At 39.8% G+C, this 19,261-nt stretch overlaps 2 protein-coding genes across 9 annotated transcripts; one reads left to right on the plus strand and one right to left on the minus strand.

The window, feature by feature from the left end:
* The first annotated feature begins 466 nt into the window (after positions 1–466).
* LOC102304673 (retinal Mueller cells isomerohydrolase) lies at positions 467–10,988 on the plus strand. 6 transcript variants are annotated; one of them, XM_042216134.1, is made up of 15 exons: positions 467–587; positions 1,462–1,544; positions 3,566–3,716; positions 4,131–4,238; positions 5,162–5,303; positions 5,533–5,680; positions 6,107–6,188; positions 6,328–6,460; positions 6,738–6,880; positions 6,973–7,102; positions 8,438–8,552; positions 8,692–8,786; positions 8,892–9,003; positions 9,671–9,837; positions 10,885–10,988. In XM_042216134.1, exons 1-14 carry the CDS (start codon positions 577–579, stop codon positions 9,814–9,816), a joined length of 1,599 nt encoding a protein of 532 aa, XP_042072068.1. In that variant the 5' UTR covers positions 467–576; the 3' UTR covers positions 9,817–9,837; positions 10,885–10,988. The 6 variants fall into 6 exon arrangements, with proteins under 6 accessions (XP_042072068.1, XP_042072069.1, XP_005951129.1 ...); XM_042216135.1 differs by having other exon boundaries at positions 10,888–10,984; XM_005951067.3 differs by lacking the exon at positions 10,885–10,988 and having other exon boundaries at positions 9,671–9,970.
* Positions 10,989–11,168: 180 nt separating this feature from the next.
* si:ch211-198n5.11 (methylcrotonoyl-coenzyme A carboxylase 2) lies at positions 11,169–18,379 on the minus strand. 3 transcript variants are annotated; one of them, XM_005951064.3, is made up of 12 exons: positions 18,220–18,379; positions 16,819–16,983; positions 16,399–16,595; positions 16,069–16,247; positions 15,863–15,943; positions 15,342–15,520; positions 15,049–15,256; positions 14,843–14,934; positions 14,083–14,239; positions 13,822–13,944; positions 12,017–12,247; positions 11,169–11,905 (listed from the first exon to the last, which is right to left on the minus strand). In XM_005951064.3, the coding sequence occupies exons 1-12, from the start codon at positions 18,246–18,248 to the stop codon at positions 11,819–11,821; spliced, it is 1,728 nt and encodes a 575-aa protein (XP_005951126.1). In that variant the 5' UTR covers positions 18,249–18,379; the 3' UTR covers positions 11,169–11,818. The 3 variants fall into 3 exon arrangements, with proteins under 3 accessions (XP_005951126.1, XP_005951125.1, XP_005951127.1); XM_005951063.3 differs by having other exon boundaries at positions 16,819–16,986; XM_005951065.3 differs by lacking the exon at positions 18,220–18,379 and adding an exon at positions 17,125–17,290 and having other exon boundaries at positions 16,819–16,986.
* Positions 18,380–19,261: the final 882 nt, after the last annotated feature.

Consider the following 19,261-nt stretch of genomic DNA (forward strand, 5'->3'; position numbering starts at 1 on the left):
AGCCCGTGTGTGTGTGTGTGTGTGTGTGTGTGTGTGTGTGTTACTCTCCTTCCTCACTGAGTAGCTAATTAAAATAGTTTCTCAGCCTTTGTCAAAGCTGTCTGGAACTAATTAGATAAGATTCTTTCTGCAAGCATATCCACCTTCAAACACACTGCTTTTAAAGGCTGAATTTGCTAGTTTGACCCACATCACTGGTGACTGTTTGTGTTCCCAGACCTTGTTTAGGTGGGCCGGAGAAAGTTCTGCAAAGAGCCGGGGGCCTGGCGTCTGAAAGGAGAGGACACAAAGCTGGCTTGTTCAGCTCTGGTTAAGACTTGGGGGGAGGTGGAAGAGGTTTGGGAAGGGGTGCTGAAAAGGGGGAGCAAAAGGCATGAAGGGAAAATAGGCGAGGAGAGGAGGAGGAGAAGAGGACGGGGAGTGAGGAGGGATGGAAAAGGGGAGGGGAGAAGGAGAGGAGGGTGGATGGGGCACCGTTTCCATTGCTTACCACAGGAAATCTGTGCAGGGTTTAAATACCAGCCAGAGCCTCTTTTGTAAGCAGCTTGTGTGAAAGTGTGTGAAGAGCATAGCAGCATGGTCAGCCGGTGAGTAACATCTTCTCTTTAGTTTCTCAGATGCATGGCAGTGAAGACAAACGCTTGAAAGGTTGAAAATGACTTTTCAAGGTTGGGTTCTGCTGGTTTTCCCCAACAACATAACAGAAAGCAGCTGGCAGACGTGCTTTGTTCTGCTCTGCTCGAAATGATCTGATGATGAGTCATCGGAGCAGATTTCAAACAGTTTACCTCGGGAGTTTCAACCTGAAATTTCACAGTAAGTCACTGGTGCTGTAGTAAAATACTCGATGGATCTTAGAAAAGCTCAGAAAAGCTGATGTATGTACTCTGAAGGAATCTTGGCCCAGTAACTGAGGAAGAATTTCAGCCCTGCTTCTACCACACAAATGCAACAAAGCAAAACAAAACTGTGAGAAAGAATGTTGATTTTAAAAGGAATAGAGAAATGTAAGAAAACACAAAAATAATAATACATGACAAAACAAGACCGCTCAGAACCCCCAGAGGAGGCCCGCTGTACTTCTGTGAAGTTTGAAGACAGCTGAGGAAATATAATGCAGTGTAACCTGGACTTTGACCTGATTTTCACAAAAAGTAAATCAGCTCGAGCTGTTGTTGGTATCTACGGTCTGAGAAAATGTGGAAATGATATCTTGACAGCTATGGATGCTAGACTGCAAACAAACAGACAGACAAACAAACAAATGGAACCAATTACATACTCCCTCCCTTTGAGGGGAGGACAATGGGTAAGATATCCAACAAACGACAAACGAACTGGCTGTTAACAAGACAAACAAGGAACAAGCAGTTGAGAAAACTTGTAGACATATTTCATTATTTCTGAACTCCTTTAAGAAATAAGTCCAAAAAAGAAAAACTTTTTGTATTTTGTTTGCAGCGTGGAGCATCCTGCTGCCAGCTACAAGAAGATCTTTGAGTCTGTGGAGGAGCTGAATGAACCCATACCAGCAGTTATCACTGGTAGGAAAGAGCGACTGACAAAAAACAAGTAGCAATGCATGGCTGTGTCGATGGCAGTGTGGCTTTAATCACTAACATTTATGGTTCCAAGACAGCGAATCACCCGAAATTTCCTTCAGTACCAGTGTTCATGAGATTTCTGATTTAGTGGTAATGAATAATCTGCAGTTAAATATGCTTTAGATATTGTGAGAGTCCTCTAAAGATTTATCATTACAGGTTGGGCAATTATGAACAAATCAAGGATCACATGTGGGAAATTAGAAATTCTTTATTTTGCTGAGGAACATTTAGCTGTGACAGATCTCCTGTCTCCATAAACTTGCATCTATGATCTGATGACTATTACTTATGAGTGGCAGAAGCAAAGAACAATGTGCCACACTCCTCTGTTATATGTTCACATTTGCAGTGTGAAGGTGGCAGGTAATGGCAGGTATACAAGGGGGAGCCCATTTTTCTAAACTTAAAAGTATATTGGTTTGCTTTTATAACTTGCGCAACAACTTTCAGGTCATGTCACTGCATATGTTTACAATGATGGACTGTAGGAAAGGGGGAGGGGAAGGATCCAGGCCATGCACAGTATAAAAACTGGACATACAGCTACTGTCACAATGTCATCTGTTGATTTCTAAAGTGCAGTTTTGAAACGTCATGATTGGTGTTTTCATTGTCACCATCTTGAGCTAAAAAAAATAATAAAAAAATTTAAGCAGGTGCGACAAACACGGGCAGGTGTGATTGCTCTCTCCCTAACTACTTGTCAATCACAAGTCATCAACAAATTGACATGTCATTCTGAAACATAGTATAACCAAGATTTACAAAATAGACTTCACTGTTCTTCATGAAATAAGTGACTGAGCCCATAAACTCAGGAAAGGGTTAACACAGGGGAATGCGGGAAGACTTTTCCCATAGACTGCTGTGGGACCTGAACACTTTCAGTAACCACAGCTATCCCCATCTGGTGGCCTTCAGATTGCATGCAGGGCTAAAGCATTTTACACTGGCTGTGTTTCCTCACATGGAATCTACATTTATGGTTTTCTAACCCCTCTCTTGAAAACTTCCACTGATGGTTGCATTGATATAACAACAAAATTTCATCACAAGCGTGCGGTTTCTCCTATTTTTTTTATCATCTGAAATGTCAAATGGAAACATCTGCAAAAGGCATTTCTCCTATGACATCCACAAGTGCACTGCCTATTTCAAAGTCATAGTGAAACAATAAACACAAGTTAGCGGATTATATTAACGCAATCATCTAATATACACTAAAATAAATATGTACGACATAGTAGCATAACGCCTGAAAATACACTGGCCAGCATTATCACTACACAAGTGTGCTTTTTTAAATTACGTATAGTTATTTGTTAGTTCTGTATTTAGTGTTTACTCAAATAAAACTCCTTTGGTGACCATTAGGTTACTCACAGGTAACGTACATTGAACATGACACGCGAAAGACACAAACATTGCTATCACAGAAGGATAATAAAATTAACATAATACTTAAGAAAATCAATAGTTAGGATTTATAATAACATTATTATGTAACATATACGAATAAATATAAATATGTATATATGTGGCATGTATATGTACTGCCTCATGGAGTGTAATGCTTTTTGATTGAATTAAATGTTGTACATTGGTTAACATAAAGGCTACTGTGAAAGTAAATCCTTTGATGCAAGGAAAATAGAGAGAAGACATTAGTCTGACTTAGTCTGAGATATACTCAGCTTCAAGCCTGACCTGTTCACCCATCTACGCAAAATGCATTTTTGGTGTTACTGCCAGGATCAGTCTTGTGGATAAAAATACTGTAGTGTTATAAGTGACACTGGGGTGTTAGAAATGGGTAAAGTTTGATACTAAGCACTTGGTGTGCATAGTGTGCACACCAGGTGTAGACAGAATCCTATAGTCTGAGTTTTTAGACAGCAGAATGTGGCATCATGTGGTCAGGTTGTGCACGGCTTTGTTTGATGGTTTTATCACTGCAGGTGTTATCCCATCATGGCTGGGGGGAAGTCTTCTGAGGATGGGTCCAGGTCTCTTCGAGGTGGGAGATGAACATTTCCAGCACCTGTTTGATGGACAGGCTCTCCTCCACAAGTTTGACCTGAAAAACGGTCAGGTGACTTATTACCGGAAGTAAGAAAACGGATTAATCTACAAAAGCAGAGCACATTATTTTTATATTTCATATTTCAAGTTGCAGTATTCTGAGGAAATACCTTTTAAGAACGTACGTTTCTAGCTGTACTGACATCAGGACGTTAAGGCATTTTCTCTTTAGTCCACAAAAAAAAAAGAAGAAGAAGAAGAAAATCTGGTTCTCATATTCCCAGCAGCTCCAAGCTCCAGTTGTGGGTTTTTATGACATCTGATTTTGGTTTGCAGTTCTTTGCAGCTGAGGAAAAGTGGGATGTTGCAAAGAAACAGGCAACGAATGAAGAAGGCTTTTTGTGTTTCAAAGATTTCAGCCACGTGTCACAATGAAAATTTTTAAAGTAATATGAGTGGGATTCAAAAACAGCTGACATACTAGTTGATGTTTGTGCTCAGGTTTATTAGGACAGATGCTTATGTTCGGGCCATGACAGAGAACAGAGTTGTCATCACTGAGTTTGGCACGGCAGCCTACCCAGACCCCTGCAAAAACATCTTCTCAAGGTAATCCCAAACCCATGCCCTAAAATGCACACAAAAGGAACATTACACTATACAAAAGCTGTCGAATTAAAACAAATAGCTCAATAAATAAATAACTTAATATGCAATTCAATTAAAAAACATTTTATTTATATGACTTAAATTATTGTGCTTCCTTGATTGCATTTAAACGTGCTTTTCTCATTTGATTTTCCATTTAATCAATTGTCAATGTACGGTTATTTCTTTATTATTATTTTATTGATGTATTGCAAAAAAACAAGATAAGAAGATAAAACCTTTCATTTGGCGCGAAGCTGAGGCCAGGAGACTGTACTGAACAGTTAGACTGGAAGCGTCCAACATTCCTGTGGTTGTGAAGTGCACGATGTTGAAAGCGTTCAATCCCTGGAGAAACCTGTTGGGTTTTTTTTTTTCAAGATCTATTTATAGATTAAAAAAAAAATTCTTAGTGTTTGTCATTTATGTTCCACATATCCCCTTTCAGTGTTCTTAAATGAACCGTGCTCATTCCCAGTGCTATATTTTTATTCTGGAACTTCATATAGTAGTTTTCATGAGTCATAGTTATGAATAACCATCAATATTCTAATAAATATCCATGTTATATTATAATGAGCCTTGGTGCATCCTCTCAGCTCATACACTGTAAACAATCCATTTAGCTCCCTCCTTGTAACTCAACCTTCATCAGAAACAGGTAGTTTTACCAGTAGGTGGGTTGGGGTTCCTGAGATGACCATATTAAGGTATCCTCCCTCTTTGATGCTTTACAAATCCCAGGAGTAAAACAGTGTCAAACTTGAGCTTTTGGTTCACATACACTGATCTTATCATGTTGTGCCTGTGTTGTTGTATTATTACTATGGGTTTAGGGAAACGGTTGGTTTAATATAAAGTTTTCCTCGTGCTTGTAATTTCAGGTTCTTTACTTACTTCAGAGGCATTGAAGTGACTGATAACTGTTTAGTGAACGTCTACCCGATTGGTGAAGACTTCTACGCAGTCACTGAGACCAACTACATTACCAAAGTTGACCCTGATTCACTGGAGACATTAAAAAAGGTGGGAGCTGATTGGTTTAAATTTACAGTAAGCTAGAGCCATCGTCATTTTCTGGTAGCTTTATTAAAGCTATACCCTCCCCAAATATGCCAGAAGGAAGAGTTCTAGTTTTCGACATTGCTACATTTTCAGTTGCTTTATTATTCTTTCCTTGCAACATCTATGACTGTTTCCGGTTGTGATTTTACATATTTAGCTTTCAACTTGAATGTCTTCCAATTTGCAATAGGTGGATCTTTGTAAGTACCTCTCAGTGAATGGGGTGACCGCCCACCCCCACACTGAACAGGATGGCACGCTCTACAACATTGGCAACTGCTTTGGCAAGAACATGAGTCTGGCTTATAACATTGTTAAGATCCCACCTGTTCCGAAAGGTGAGTTTATTATACACAATACTCTCAATGACTATCAATGGATATGTTTTAATTGATTATTATTTTATTATTATTATTATGTTTATTGATGTTTATTGACCTTTAAATTATATTGTAAATTTTTATCTTATAGAGACTTGGGTTTGAAAGGAGTATCATGCCTGAATTTTCCAGATAAGCTTTTAAGCACTGACTGTTTGTTACTGCGACGATAGACTGTCAAGAAAAAAGAAGAATATGATAGATAAAAAGGGAGCGAACAGGATAGAAGAAAACGGTGGATAACAAAAAAAAGAAGAAAAGAAAATGAGACAAAGATTTAAAAAAAGAAAAAGGTTTAAAAGAAAAGTTGAAGCAAGCAGAATGCAGAGAATTCAAATAAAATTGTCAGGAACAATGTATATGTTTGTATCTCTGTGATTCCAGATAAATCAGACCCCATAGAGAAGTCCCAAGTGTTGGTCCAGCTGCCAAGCAGTGAGAGGCTTAAACCCTCCTACGTACACAGGTACAGAGTTATCTCATACATGTACACAAAGCCTGGTTTTTGTTTTTGTTCCTTTCTCTTTGTATTTGACGTTTTACCATTAAGATGAACTGTGCTTTGCCTCTGAGTGTCTTTCACTGTTTTGCTTATCTGTCTCCAGCTTCGGTATGACAGACAACTATTTTGTATTCGTGGAGCAGCCGGTGAAGATCAACCTGCTCAAGTTCTTGTCAGCTTGGAGCTTCAGAGGAGCCACATACATGGACTGCTTTGAGCCCAACGCCAGCATGGGGGTAGGCAGGGCACAGGCATTAAAGAAGGCCCCTGGAATCCAGTCTGTTCTTGAATGCTGGAGTTACAAACACCTGCAATATCTGAATATAATTTATATTAGATCTTTTGGACTCTTTTGCATTAATTTCACTAAAAGCCACACAGCTGTGCTATTTACTAAAGTCACCTGCTTGCTCCAAGTTTCTGAGCCTTCTCCTGGGAAAAAGTTAATTGATTGGTCATGTGTGTCTGCTTGGTATCATCTGGTCAGTGAGTATGTGTGTTTGTGTGCTGCAGACATGGTTCCACTTGGCCAGTAAAGAGCCAGCGGGTTATCTGAGTAGTCACAAGTTCAGAACATCAGCATTCAACCTCTTTCATCATATTAACGCCTATGAAGACGAAGGATTCATCGTTGTCGATCTCTGCGCGTGGAAAGGGTAAGTGTAAAGCTGTGTGTATGTGCAAGTGTCTTACATGCAATTATGTGACATCTCTCTCTCTCTCTCACTCTCTCTGTGTTTCTTTACAGTCATGAATTTGTGTATAACTACCTGTACCTGGCTAATGTGAAAGAGGAGTGGGAGGAGGTGAAGAAAGCAGCTGCACGAGCTCCACAGCCCGAGGTCAGACGATATGTCCTTCCACTGGATATTCACAGAGTGAGTCTACACACAGAGATAGTGCAAGTTATTTATGTCATCAGTTATATGTTTGATCATTAATAGTGATTATTTAGCACTGTAACAGGATCCATCATACTGATTAGGCAGGCCACATTTTTTAAAATGCAGAAGAAAATTCTTTATAACAACACAGTATTAGGTATTGTAGCAGCTAGATGGTGTAGTGGTAAGACTACAAACCTTTAGAGCGAGAGTTGCAAGCTCAATTCCCACCGAGTATCCAGTAAGGGTCCTGGCTTGTCCTGCAAAAACCTGACTTGTTGCTTGCAAATTCCACATAAGTACAGGACACTTGCACCTTTGTCGTGGGTCTTACAGTGTCATTGTTTCCTCCAAACGCTGGCCTGCAAATTGCATATAATTACAGGATACTTACACCTAATACACAGGTCGTATTATAAAGTGTTACCAGTTTTTTAATCTAATATGTCATAGGATTGATCAGAAACACTGTAAATGACAAATAGTGATTAATGGACTCATGGAATCGTTTCTTCATATCAGATTTAATTGGTCAGCTCACAGCCTCTAAAGCAAATTTTTGCTACTACAGTATAAGTGGAAAAGGTGTTGTCACTGTTATTTATGTGTACCTGTTTATCTGAATATAGGTCAAGTTAAATTAAATCTACTTATATTAGATGCAATATTATATTATTATTATTATATTATATCATAGTATAATTGGGAATAACAATCATTAGCCTCTCTGTGTAACATAAAATGTACTTAAAAACTTAATAATGTATTTAAATACCTTTTGTTTCACCTGCTGAACTCTTCATCAAAACTGTGAGAGCGGTATTAGACATTCATGAATCAGAAAATAATGAAATAATGGGATCTGTTTTGAAAGGCTAAAACTTGCTTTGGGGCAAATTTTATCTTTGTATTTTCAGCATTTTGTTGTGTGGCAGTTTGAGATATTTACCTTTAAAAGTGCTATATAAATAAAATTGTATTTTTACTTTGTATTGCTTTTATTAGATCCTTACTGTAATGGTTCCCATAGAGCTGGATTTACAACATTGGACTAACTGACCAATTAGTTAGCTTGTTTGTCATATCAGGAAGTAACAAAATAGCCCAAATAAAAATCTAGTTGTAATATGACATACAAGATCTGAGATCTGAGAAAATTGTGCGGCATCACAAATAATTTTAATTTGTGACAACAAAATGTTCTGTCGTTCCATATTTATTCAACCCTAACCCTGCATGAAGCCAAAACATTTACTGTAACCTAGGAATGATATCTCTTTATCTTTAAGCTCCACGGTATTCTGTACACAACTTTGTGTGTGTTTTCAGGAGGATCAGGGGAAGAATCTGGTATCTCTGTCGTACACTACAGCGACCGCCGTTCTTCACAGCGACGGTACTATCTGGCTCGAACCTGAAGTGCTGTTTTCTGGACCAAGACAGGGTATCACATATACACTATAGTTTACATGTTCTCTGTATATTCCAATATGTGTATCCTGAAGGGTACATAATACACTGATTGTTATAACATATTAAATATGTGCTCATATTCATTTATTTTCTCTGTGTCACTCTCTCAGCTTTCGAGTTTCCACAGATCAACTATTCAAAGTGCTGTGGGAAGAAGTACTCCTTCGCCTATGGCCTGGGACTCAACCACTTCATTCCTGACAGGGTAAGAAGGGTTTTCATTGAACACATCAGGAGACGAGGACAGTTGCAGGGCCCGTGACGTTAGCTAACTCCACAAGACATTAAAAGCAACTGGTTGCTGCTTTAGATCGTCAAGCTGAATGTGCAGACCAAAGAGACCTGGGTGTGGCAGGAGGAGGACAGTTACCCATCAGAGCCACTGTTTGTGCCGTCACCCGGAGCTACAGAGGAGGATGATGGTAGGACACATTCTCACATCTTAGCCCACAGAATTACACACTAACACTGGTCTTCAGTGTGTTTGTGGCTTTCAGATCATATTGAATCAAGCATGAAATTAATTTATTAAATTATTGTCTTCTTTATTAGATGCTTATCATTTTTGTTGTTGTCATTATATTAAGTAAAAAAAAAAACAAACGAACAAGGATCATCTAGAATATGCTCAGTGGGTAAAGTGACCGCCTCCATGTTTTTATATACAGTTTATCATCCAAAGGCGCATTATTTTCTATGTCCAGTAAGTGGAACTCCTGTAAATGCTTTAAGTTTTCATGGAAAATTAGATGAGTAAAGCTACATTTTAAGCTACACTGCAGTCATTCACACATTGGCAAGTGTTTGATATACAAGTCGATTTTGTGTAATGTATGTTTCAAACCAAAGTTTTTATTAGCGCTACATAAATCTCTACCTAGCACAGATGACACAACCTAAATATGGGATGCAAACGTATCCTTTCTTTCATTCATTCAGCATCAAATATACATATTTTATAATCTTTACACACCCAAACTCTAACTGTAGACACATTACGCTCATTTGAAACAACTTTTTTGCGTTTTTCCTTATGAACGTTTGCTGTAGAACACGCAAGCAGTTGCCTCCCGTGTCTGGGTTTTACAGGTGTGTTGCTGAGCATTGTGGTAAAGCCAGGTGCGCAGAGACCAGGTTCCCTCCTGGTGCTGGACGCCAGAAACCTGACAGAGCTCGCCAGGGCAGAGGTCAACACTATCATCCCCATCACCCTGCATGGGACTTACAAGCCATGAAGCTGCGTTTCTTCCAAACAGGTGCTTCATGAAATACACCAGTCTGGCTCTTTTCTCCCACCATAGACGAGTTTTCTTATGGAAATGAAACCCCATCATTGCTTTACAATGCTGCTAAAAAAAAATAAAAAATCTTCAGCAGTCTCTGTCATATGTTACCTGGCCACACAATGCATGTTGGTTCTATTTTTCCTGTAGCTGTAGCTGGTGGTGAGAAGAAGCCCAGCGAAGCATTACATCAACCACATTTACTGCATAATCAGTTTATGTTTATGTAATTGTTGTTGTAATTCCACAAATGTACACAGGCGGTATTTTTGCTACAGGTATTTGAAACAATTTTGGTCAAATACAAAAACTGTTAATGTGTATTTGTTTTGACAACACATGTAAAAATAAATCTGTGCATACATTCATCACTCATCACAAAATTGAGGCAACATTTGGAAATGTGAGCTATAAAAAGATGTAATCCTACCAATCCAGTAAAATTATATGAGCAGGATATGGGTCTGGCCACGTACTAAAAATCCAAAACTGAGATTAACATGATATTAGAAAAGAGTTATATATTGGTGCATTCATGTCATTTGGATTAAGCACCATTGCTTGTTGCGTATGGACTTTTGATATCACTTTAAATTTGACTCTTCATTGCATTCAAACTTCAGATTTCAACATCTTTTTAGAAAATCAACAGCATGTTATAATACCAGATGAATAGTTGTGGATTAACTGTACTTTATACATATATGTTCCTAAACTTGTTTCTGTGTACACACTGTGGTTGTTACAACTTAGTTTGGCACCAAATACAGTAAATATGGAGTATAATCAAACTTCCACAGTGCTTTCTGAAAGCTAGCTGTTTATCGTTGACCTTCATGTATATGCAGCACTGTTTATAAGCCAATTATATTGTTGAATTTAGAAGAAAAAAAATGTAGATGCAAATAAAAGCAGTGCTATTTTTCTACGATTGGAAATAAAGCTGGCTGCAGGTCCACAGCTTGCACAAGCAGGTCAAATGTTGGGTTATTAAACTAAAGCAGATCTCCGTTTATTCAGCAGCATACCACCCTGGCATCAGCACTCCCACTGACCAACGACATGTACGTGTCTTCTCGTCTCATATTACATGTAGTTTTTTAATTGATATAAGATGAGTTTTTTAAATTTTATGTGAATGTGTAATTTCACTTTTTGGTTAATAAAAAAACAAAAAACAAAACTTGTGTTCTGTGTTCTTCCTCAGAACATTACAAACAAATGACTACACAAAATGTTAAAATCCATGATAATTAAACTAAAAACTGTACTACAATAATTACATTATAATTTTTTTTCTAAACTGGGTTTCTTTTGGAACAAACTGACAGAAATAGAGTGCACGTTTCTAGTCAACTGTTTTTTTTTAGGAAGAAACTAATTTTAAACCAAAATGCAGGCTGCACTGATCCAACTTTTCCAGTTCTGATCCAATGCAGATACGTAGCTTAAGTACCAAAGTGATGCTCATGTTATATTAATAAGCATTAATCCTCACTGTGAGAAAGAAACTGGAAATCATTCTTTTACGTGTAAGGCTACAGGTAAAAGGAGCCAATGCACTGCTGTTCATGCTTTGTGTTGTAAAGAACAAACAACTGAACTGATTGAATCGCTTATAGATCAACTCGCTGTCAGGCATTCTGAGTGAGGAACGATCCACCACTAGGCTGGCTGTGTGTAAACATCCCAGAGAAATATTTTGTTCTGAAACTTGGTCTGAAAGTGCTGACAATCAAAACCTGACGAGGAACTGTGCAGGATTTTTTTAAATCCCTCTCTCCAGAGTGGTTTGACCTAGCGCCTACATTTACAGTACACAGGATTGATTACATATTTGTTGTGGAGACCTCAACAAATTTACAGAGAAGCTTCTTCCATTACAAGTGAAAACGGGATTGTTGTGAGTCCAACAGGAGCAGTTAAATCTGATGTTTGACGGGGACAGAAGCCTCTACATACGCAGAGGTATCGATTGCAGAGTCTCTGTAGACAGCTGATACCGCTGCTGTTTGATGATGTCCAAAACGTCTCTAAGAACCTGAAACCAAAAAGCAATAAATACAACAACAACAAAAAAGAAGCGTTCTTAAATGTGCTCTCGAATGTTCCCAAAGACACAGATACTCCCTTAAAAATGGGTCATTTTTACCTTCCGGGTGTTCTGCGGCAGAATGACTCCATCATCCCACATCCTGCTGGAGGAGAAGAAAGCTGAACTCTCTTCCACCAACATCCTGTTTAGTTCCTCTTCCTGCTTCTTCTGCTCTTCTTCTTGCTCACCATCAAGGGGAAGCAGAGAGCCAATGTGACCCGGAGGGGCAATAGAAACTTTGGCATTGGGCCACAGGAACAAGAAATTAGGATCAAATGCTCGGCCACACTGGTGAGGAACGAAGAAGGAATTATTACTGTAAGCCACATTCTACAAGATTACAATGAATCGGTAAGAATGATCATTATGTGCAATTTCTGGGGTTTTTTTGCATATCTTCTAGTGGTGCAACGGATCAAAAGTCTCACGGTTCGGATCACGTTTTTTTTCGTCACGGATTGGATCAATTTTTGGATCAGCAGAAAAGAAGAAGACAAAAATTTAACTCGCCATTTACTTATTTAAGTATTTTTTGCCTATTAAAAATACATTCCACTCAAGACTCATTCCACGCAATTATATAAAAACAAATTAAGATGCAATATAGGGCAGTACAGGGCTTTCTATCTCCCACTCCGCTGTGATATAATGAGCAGTCACGGTCACGTAGCTTTCCGCTGCCCTGGAGGTCCACCCGTTTGTAACAGAACATGCCTGGGACAGTTCAGTCATAACTTTAAACTTTTCCTGCTCATACATGCTTGGAGCGATCTTGTCACTGAAGTGGACGCGCGACGGGATATCATAGCGTGGCTCAAGCACGTTCATCATAGTTTAAACTAGTGCTGTCAGAGTAAATCTCGTTAAAATGATGTTAATGCCATAACTGCATTAATGTGGCAAATCTCTGTTAACTAGTTATCGCCCCGTGCGTGGGGCTGCACGGCATCAATGCGTCAACTAACGCGTTGACTAGTTTAAAACCCTTGTTTTGCACAACGGAAAACGGCCTCCCGTCTGCAGCTAAACACCCCAATAGCTTTTATAAACATACTTTTTTTCTTCTTTTTCGAATCACGTGCGTGCCAAACCGTGGAGTGGGATCGGTTCGGATTACGGATCAACCGTGATCCGTTGCACCACTAATATCTTCTCTAAACTCTCTGCGGTAGAGACTTGAGGCTGTCTTGTGTCTTTAAGCAGTCTTAAGGAATAGTTGAAGGACATTCAAATCTTTTTGGAAGTTGGCTGCCTTTTATTCTGTTCACTGTCAAGATGATCCTGCACGGCTTTAGTCATGTTGCGGTCAGAGCTCCTGGCAGGTCAGTCCATGACATGGCTGATAGTGTTTCATTGCTTGCTTTCCTATCCAGAAATGCTTTTACTGTAATGGCAGCATGTTTGGGATCATTGTTATCCCTAACATCACTTCCGGATATGTATTCTCAAACTATGACATTTGTTTATCTTCTAGTTTTTTTCCAGGCATGTCACTTATTTTGTCCTTCACTTCAGATTTGTTTTTAAGAACACACCTCACGCCAAGCTTAGATATTCCAAGTTTTTGTTTAAAAGTTCTTTAGGAAGCACCTTCTTCCTGTAAAAATACTATTTTATGCCTGTGAAACTGCGTCACTTTTGTTTTTGCAGAGGCGACCAGAAACCCACTGGCACATTAAAAATGGACTCTTTGCCAGGTTGTCTGTTATATGGGAACACAACACTGGTTCATCCCTTAATTTAGGTGCTTTTTATATCACGTTTGTTTCATCGATCAGTGTTACATGGTTTAATAAACAGAAAAATGATCTGAAAATGGTCATGTACAAACTCTAGACTGAAAAATAAATTGATTCGCTCACCATAGCATAGCTGTCTGCACCATGGCAACCACCAATCACCACAGTGATCTTGGGAACAGAGGCGGATGCTACTGCTGACATCATTGAACCCTGAGCTTTTAGATGGTTACTGTTCATCTCTGCCTGGGAGACACACACATGAATAAATGGTACTTGGGATGGTTTTTTTACACTTACTGGGGACTCAAAGTGATTCTAAACTCTTCCAAACTTGAGTCCCTGTGCATTTGTTTTTAGTGAGATTGAAGTGAGAGTGAATACCTGTTTTGTGGACAGTGTCAGTGCTGCAGTGGGTGCCGTGTTCTGGAGGAAGAGGAGTGGGACGTCTCTCTGGTTGCACAACTGGACAAAATGGCTTCCTTTCAGTGTGGCCTCATATGACAGCTGTCCATCATTCGCTAAAATTCCAACTAGGTGACTGACGCAGTGAACACAAAGAAAGAATTACCTTAAGTTTAGGTGAAGTATTACTTAAGGTATTCATTATCAGCCACATGTAACAGGTGTAACATCACATTTTAAAGTGAAACCAAAATCATATTAGCAAAGCTACTAGATGAAAGCTCGGGTTTCAGGCTACTGTAAACGCTTTTAAAAGAAAATGTTTCTACTGTTGTTTCAGTTTGATGTCAGTGTGAACCAATTTCCCTAATCTGGCCCTCTCAAGCGCACAACTCTAGCTATAACATACACAACAGATCAATCCACCTACTGCACACAAGGGGCAGCCAATCAGAGGAAAGCTGGTTTAAAGGGAAGCGAAAGGAACGGCAAGTGCTTGTTTCAGGCAGTGGGTGAAATGAGAAGCTCCATCATGGCCCGTATGGGACAAATAAGGATTATTTTAGATAATCATGCAGAGCTACTCTAGTTGAGTCCAAGAATAAAAAGCAGGACTGCAGTAAATGTAAATCGTGTCCTCAGTATTACAAAAAACATTAGGAACACAATGTCAACAATCAGAGTTTATGTGCTACAAGAAGACTTCAGTGAGCGTATTGGTTGTGTTTATATCTTTTACCCATGTATCTTTGCAAAGCCAGTGACGAGTGAGGTTCCATAGCGAGCTTTAAATTCCAGAAAGCGGCTCCCATCTACCAGTCGACTGACTACCTGGGCAGAACAACAGAAACAACCAACTAAAGGTCACAGAGCCGCAACTCAGCATAAGAGTAACAAACTCATCCGACTAGAGCACTTTGTGCATTTGTGTCCGTCACATTGTACCATCTTAACATCCAGGCTGTAGTTGTAACTCTTAGGGGCGAGTCCTAAAAGCTCTTCCAGACTGTGCAGTGGCTCCTCCTCTGCGTTCCTCTTCTTTGTCTCCTCCTCTTCCTCAGGCAGCAGGAAGTTGAGGGTTGATATAATGTTTCTAGTGTAATCAAAAGCCTCCTTCTCCTCCCAGGCAAAGTGATCCACGCAGCCACTCACTCTGGAACAAGATGGTAACTTGATACATGATGATATGAACTAATTCTTCTGATACTATTCAGGACTGATTAGATTTACACACATACTCAGCATGGAGCCTGGCCCCTCCCAGGTCCTCTGGCGTCACCTCCTCTCCAGTAGCAGCTTTCACAAGTGGCGGTCCGCCCAGGAATATGGTTCCTATTCTGTGCACCATTACAGCTTCCTCCGCCATAGTGGGCATGTAAGCTCCACCCGCCGTGCATGACCCGCACACAACAGCTACCTTTAGGATGATCAATTTTCATATCAGAACTGCAATTTGAAATAGTGAAAAAACCAAAAGCAAAAACAAAGAAAAACAATGAGAACTTAACAATGGTAACTTGTTCTCTCTTCATTTTTAGACTGAAAAATTCTCTGCCTGTGGAGATGAATTATGCCAAAATTTTAAATAGAATCACGGTCCTGTGATTATGGTCTCCCTGGAGGGGCACAACAGTTCACAAATCATGAGAATGTTTTAGAAAACAAGTGTGTGCATATGAAACATTTTAAAGGCAAAGTGTAGCTTATAAACAGGAATGATAATCTATGTAAAGACCAAAGCCTTCTAACTCATCCTTACCTGGGGGATCTTCATGGCAGACATGATGGCTTCATTGTAAAACGTCCTTCCTCCGTGATTCTTATCAGGAAAAATCTCTGACTGGACATTTATACACAGACGAGGAAACAGCAGTCAGTATAAATTCCACTAGCATTCACTTACTCTAAAGGTAGAACCCTTACGCATATTAAATCGGAGATGTGCTTATGTGTGCGTGCGCTAACCTGCAGCGGCAGGAACGCTCCACCGGAGTCGACCAGGTACACGCAAGGCAAACGATTTTTGATTGCTATTTCCTGCGCTCGGAGATTCTTCTTTACCGTGATAGGATACGATGTGCCTCCTTTCACCGTAGCGTCGCTGGCAACAAACACACACCACAGGCCGTTGATCCTGCCAATGCCTGAATGATGTTTGTACAGACGAATAAAAAAAAATGCATAGTGTCACACTCTGATCCCAGAAGATGTGGAGTAAACAGAAGACAATCTGAAATAAAGAAATTAAATGAGGGTATTTAGCTGCGGTCACACTAATCTGTAGTCGTTTCTGACCAGTCATACTGCCGGCTGAAGGTATGTCCCCGTACGGAAGACCCAAACCAGCAAATAGTGACAGCTCCAGAAAGTCCTCGTCATCCAAGAGGAGGCGAAGCCTGTCTCTGACCAGCAACTTCCTGTTTCTCTGAGTGTGTCTGGCTATGGCCCTCTCCCCTCCCCCTTCCATCACCTTCTCACTAAACTCTGTGTACCTAATAAATGGAGATAACCAGGGATAATGAATGACAACAAGTGCAGATCTGGCAACACACTGTCACACACAAACAAGCAGGGAATTTATTTTGAGATTAAAAAAATAAACAAACAAAAATCCACTTAATAAATCTAAAATAGTTGATTAGAAACACCAAATTGCAACAAAGCACATACTAATACACTAGGAAATGTGAGAGCAAATGTGTGAGCAAAACCTACTTCTTACACCAGGCGTTGCTATTTCTGAGGTTTGCTTCATAAATGTGTTTGTGGATGGGCAGAAGGGGCAGGTCCAGCACAGGGAAGGCACTCGGCAGGGCTCTCCTCCTCCCTGCAACAGAGCTCATACCGCAGACTGAACGCTGCCAGTACCGCTCAACAAACCTGCTAAACAAGAATCAGGGAAAAAACATTTAAAGACTTATTTGCAACATGACAACAAAAGAAGAGAGAACTGCAAAAAAAGATTATGAAAATCTGGAGATTAAATTATTGTCCAACAGTACACTGAAGAGTTCAAATTACTGTTTTAATTCCAGGATTTTGTATGCAGTAGTGCCAACTCCAGGCCTCAAGGGTTGAAGTCCTGCAGGTTTTAGATATCACCCTGGGTCAGCACGGCTGAATCAAATGATTAGATCATTACCAGGCCCCCGGAAAACCTCAAGAAATTTTTAGGAGGTAATTTAGCCATTTAAATCAGCTGTGATAGATCAAGGACACATCTAAAACCTGCAGGACACTGGCTCTCGAGGCCTGGAGTTGGACACCCCTGCAGTAGTGTTTGGGGGGGTTTTTTTTGCTCCTGGAGGGGGCAAAGCTGTAATGGTACATAGACTGGGTTCTCCCTCATTTGGTCACATCAGCTTAGATTTGCTGATTCTAGTTCTTGTTGTTGTCAATTGTTGTTCTTCTTGCTCTTAACTAACTGAAGCCTTTCATTGAACTACCAAATAAACAAATTAGTGCTCTCTTCCTGGCCAGACATGTGGCAGCACTTCTGCTATAACTTTCTTTGTATTTAACAAAATAAAAATGCAGACATAAGTGTGCACATTAGTTTTTAACTGCTACTTAAATTGTTTTCTTTACAAATAACTCTCACTGAACTAACACAGCCAATCCCTCAACATGTTTGTACCTCCTGCTCATTAATAATTTGTTGCTTTTTAAAGAACTTATTTTAACATTTCAGTCAACAACAAAACAAAAAGTAACTTCAAGGGCCAAATTGCATATTTCTTCACGTCAACATACGGGCCGAAAATTTGAGCCCCCTAATTTACACTGAAACCTGACATCAGCCAGGTTTTCTATTGAATCCTTGGCCAGGGACGATGATTGGCCCATGCGTTAGCATGTATATGATTGGCTGCTTTGGAACTTTTGCCCCCCAATGCAAAAAAGAAATAAAATAAGTCTGTAATATTTACGAGCTTGAACAAATTTGATTAAACGGCAAAGTGTTGCTGAAGCGTTAACCTCTATGTGCCAACAGTTGTGTTTTTGTTTTGTTTTTTATCAGAAATTAACGCACCACCAGAGCTCAGCAGTTGCAAAGTGTGCCAAAGGTCAGTCTGCTGATAAATGACAGTTGGGGGACATATAAACACCTCTTACCTTGCAGTGTAGCGGTGCATATCTGTCATACAAATAAATTCCAGATTATTTAATTGTTCGTAAGTGCATTGCCAATCAGAACCAAACAGAAACTCAATCCCCCTCCAGATGCTGCTGCTTCTTCTTCTTCTTCTTCTTCTTCTTCCTCGCGGTATACTGTAGGGTGGCGCAATTCCGCCACCAACCGCTACGGAGTTTGGATTAGACGGTAATGCTGCTACTTCCACTCCAATATAATTTGGAGGCAAATAAAATTTACCTACTCTACTCTCTTCCGTTCATTTCAAAGCTTTAGTTTCTTATTATTTTGCAGGTGTAAAAAATATCATGCGGTATTATTAAAAACTCACCCAGCAGCTCCCATAATTACTACTTTTAATTTGTGCCTTTATGCTACTGAATTAGGTTTATGACTAGACATGGGAAATTTGTTTTGCCTCTTGCCTTAGCAATGTTTCATGTATTGTGCAGTGTCAATAAAACATTTCATATTTGATCATTTGTTGCTTTTGCTGGTCTTAAATTACTGCAGTATTTGAGCAAAGAAACAGGGACGCAGTGGAGCCTATCTCAGCTTCCAAAGCTGAGAAGCAGAGTACGACAAGTCCCCAGGCTGTTACAGGGCTAGCATAGAAACAGACAACCATTCATGCTCACATTCACTCCTATGGGCCTATGTACCTGGAGTGAAGTCACGCAAGAAGCTTGAGAAACACACAGGACTTAGAGAAGATGTGGAGGGTGAAGGCAATAGTGATCCCCGTGGTAAATGGAGCACTCAGGAGGGACCCCCAAACTGGGAGCTTGAAGGATAAACAAAGACCCCCTGCAGGGCAAGCAGGGATTTAAAAAGCATCAAAGGATCTCATTGTTTAAATGTATCAGGCAGGAGAAGGGTACAAAAAATTTCCACAGCATTGGATATACTGTGGAACCCAGTGGAGAAAACATGGGACGAAAAACCTGGATGCCCCCCAAAACTGATTAAAAGCCAAGATGAATACTGGTCAGTGAGGCTGCCAGGGGACTCGCCATGCACTAG

This window comes from Haplochromis burtoni, unplaced genomic scaffold (genome assembly GCF_018398535.1).
Source record: "Haplochromis burtoni strain Fernald_Lab_line unplaced genomic scaffold, NCSU_Asbu1 Contig_929, whole genome shotgun sequence".
Lineage (NCBI taxonomy): Eukaryota > Metazoa > Chordata > Actinopteri > Cichliformes > Cichlidae > Haplochromis > Haplochromis burtoni.

What these genes read in the sequence shown, in the direction of transcription:
- LOC102304673 (XM_042216134.1), top strand. An exon ending in GATCCCACCTGTTCCGAAAG is followed by an intron (nt 5,681 to 6,106) that starts GTGAGTTTATTA and finishes CTGTGATTCCAG; the next exon opens with ATAAATCAGACCCCATAGAG. An exon ending in TTCCACTGGATATTCACAGA is followed by an intron (nt 7,103 to 8,437) that starts GTGAGTCTACAC and finishes GTGTGTTTTCAG; the next exon opens with GAGGATCAGGGGAAGAATCT.
- si:ch211-198n5.11 (XM_005951063.3), bottom strand. Translation starts at nt 18,248, where the DNA reads ATGACAGATATGCACCGCTACACTGCAAG. An exon ending in CTGCCATGAAGATCCCCCAG is followed by an intron (nt 15,521 to 15,862) that starts GTAAGGATGAGT and finishes ATCATCCTAAAG; the next exon opens with GTAGCTGTTGTGTGCGGGTC. An exon ending in ACAGCCTGGATGTTAAGATG is followed by an intron (nt 14,935 to 15,048) that starts GTACAATGTGAC and finishes TGTTCTGCCCAG; the next exon opens with GTAGTCAGTCGACTGGTAGA.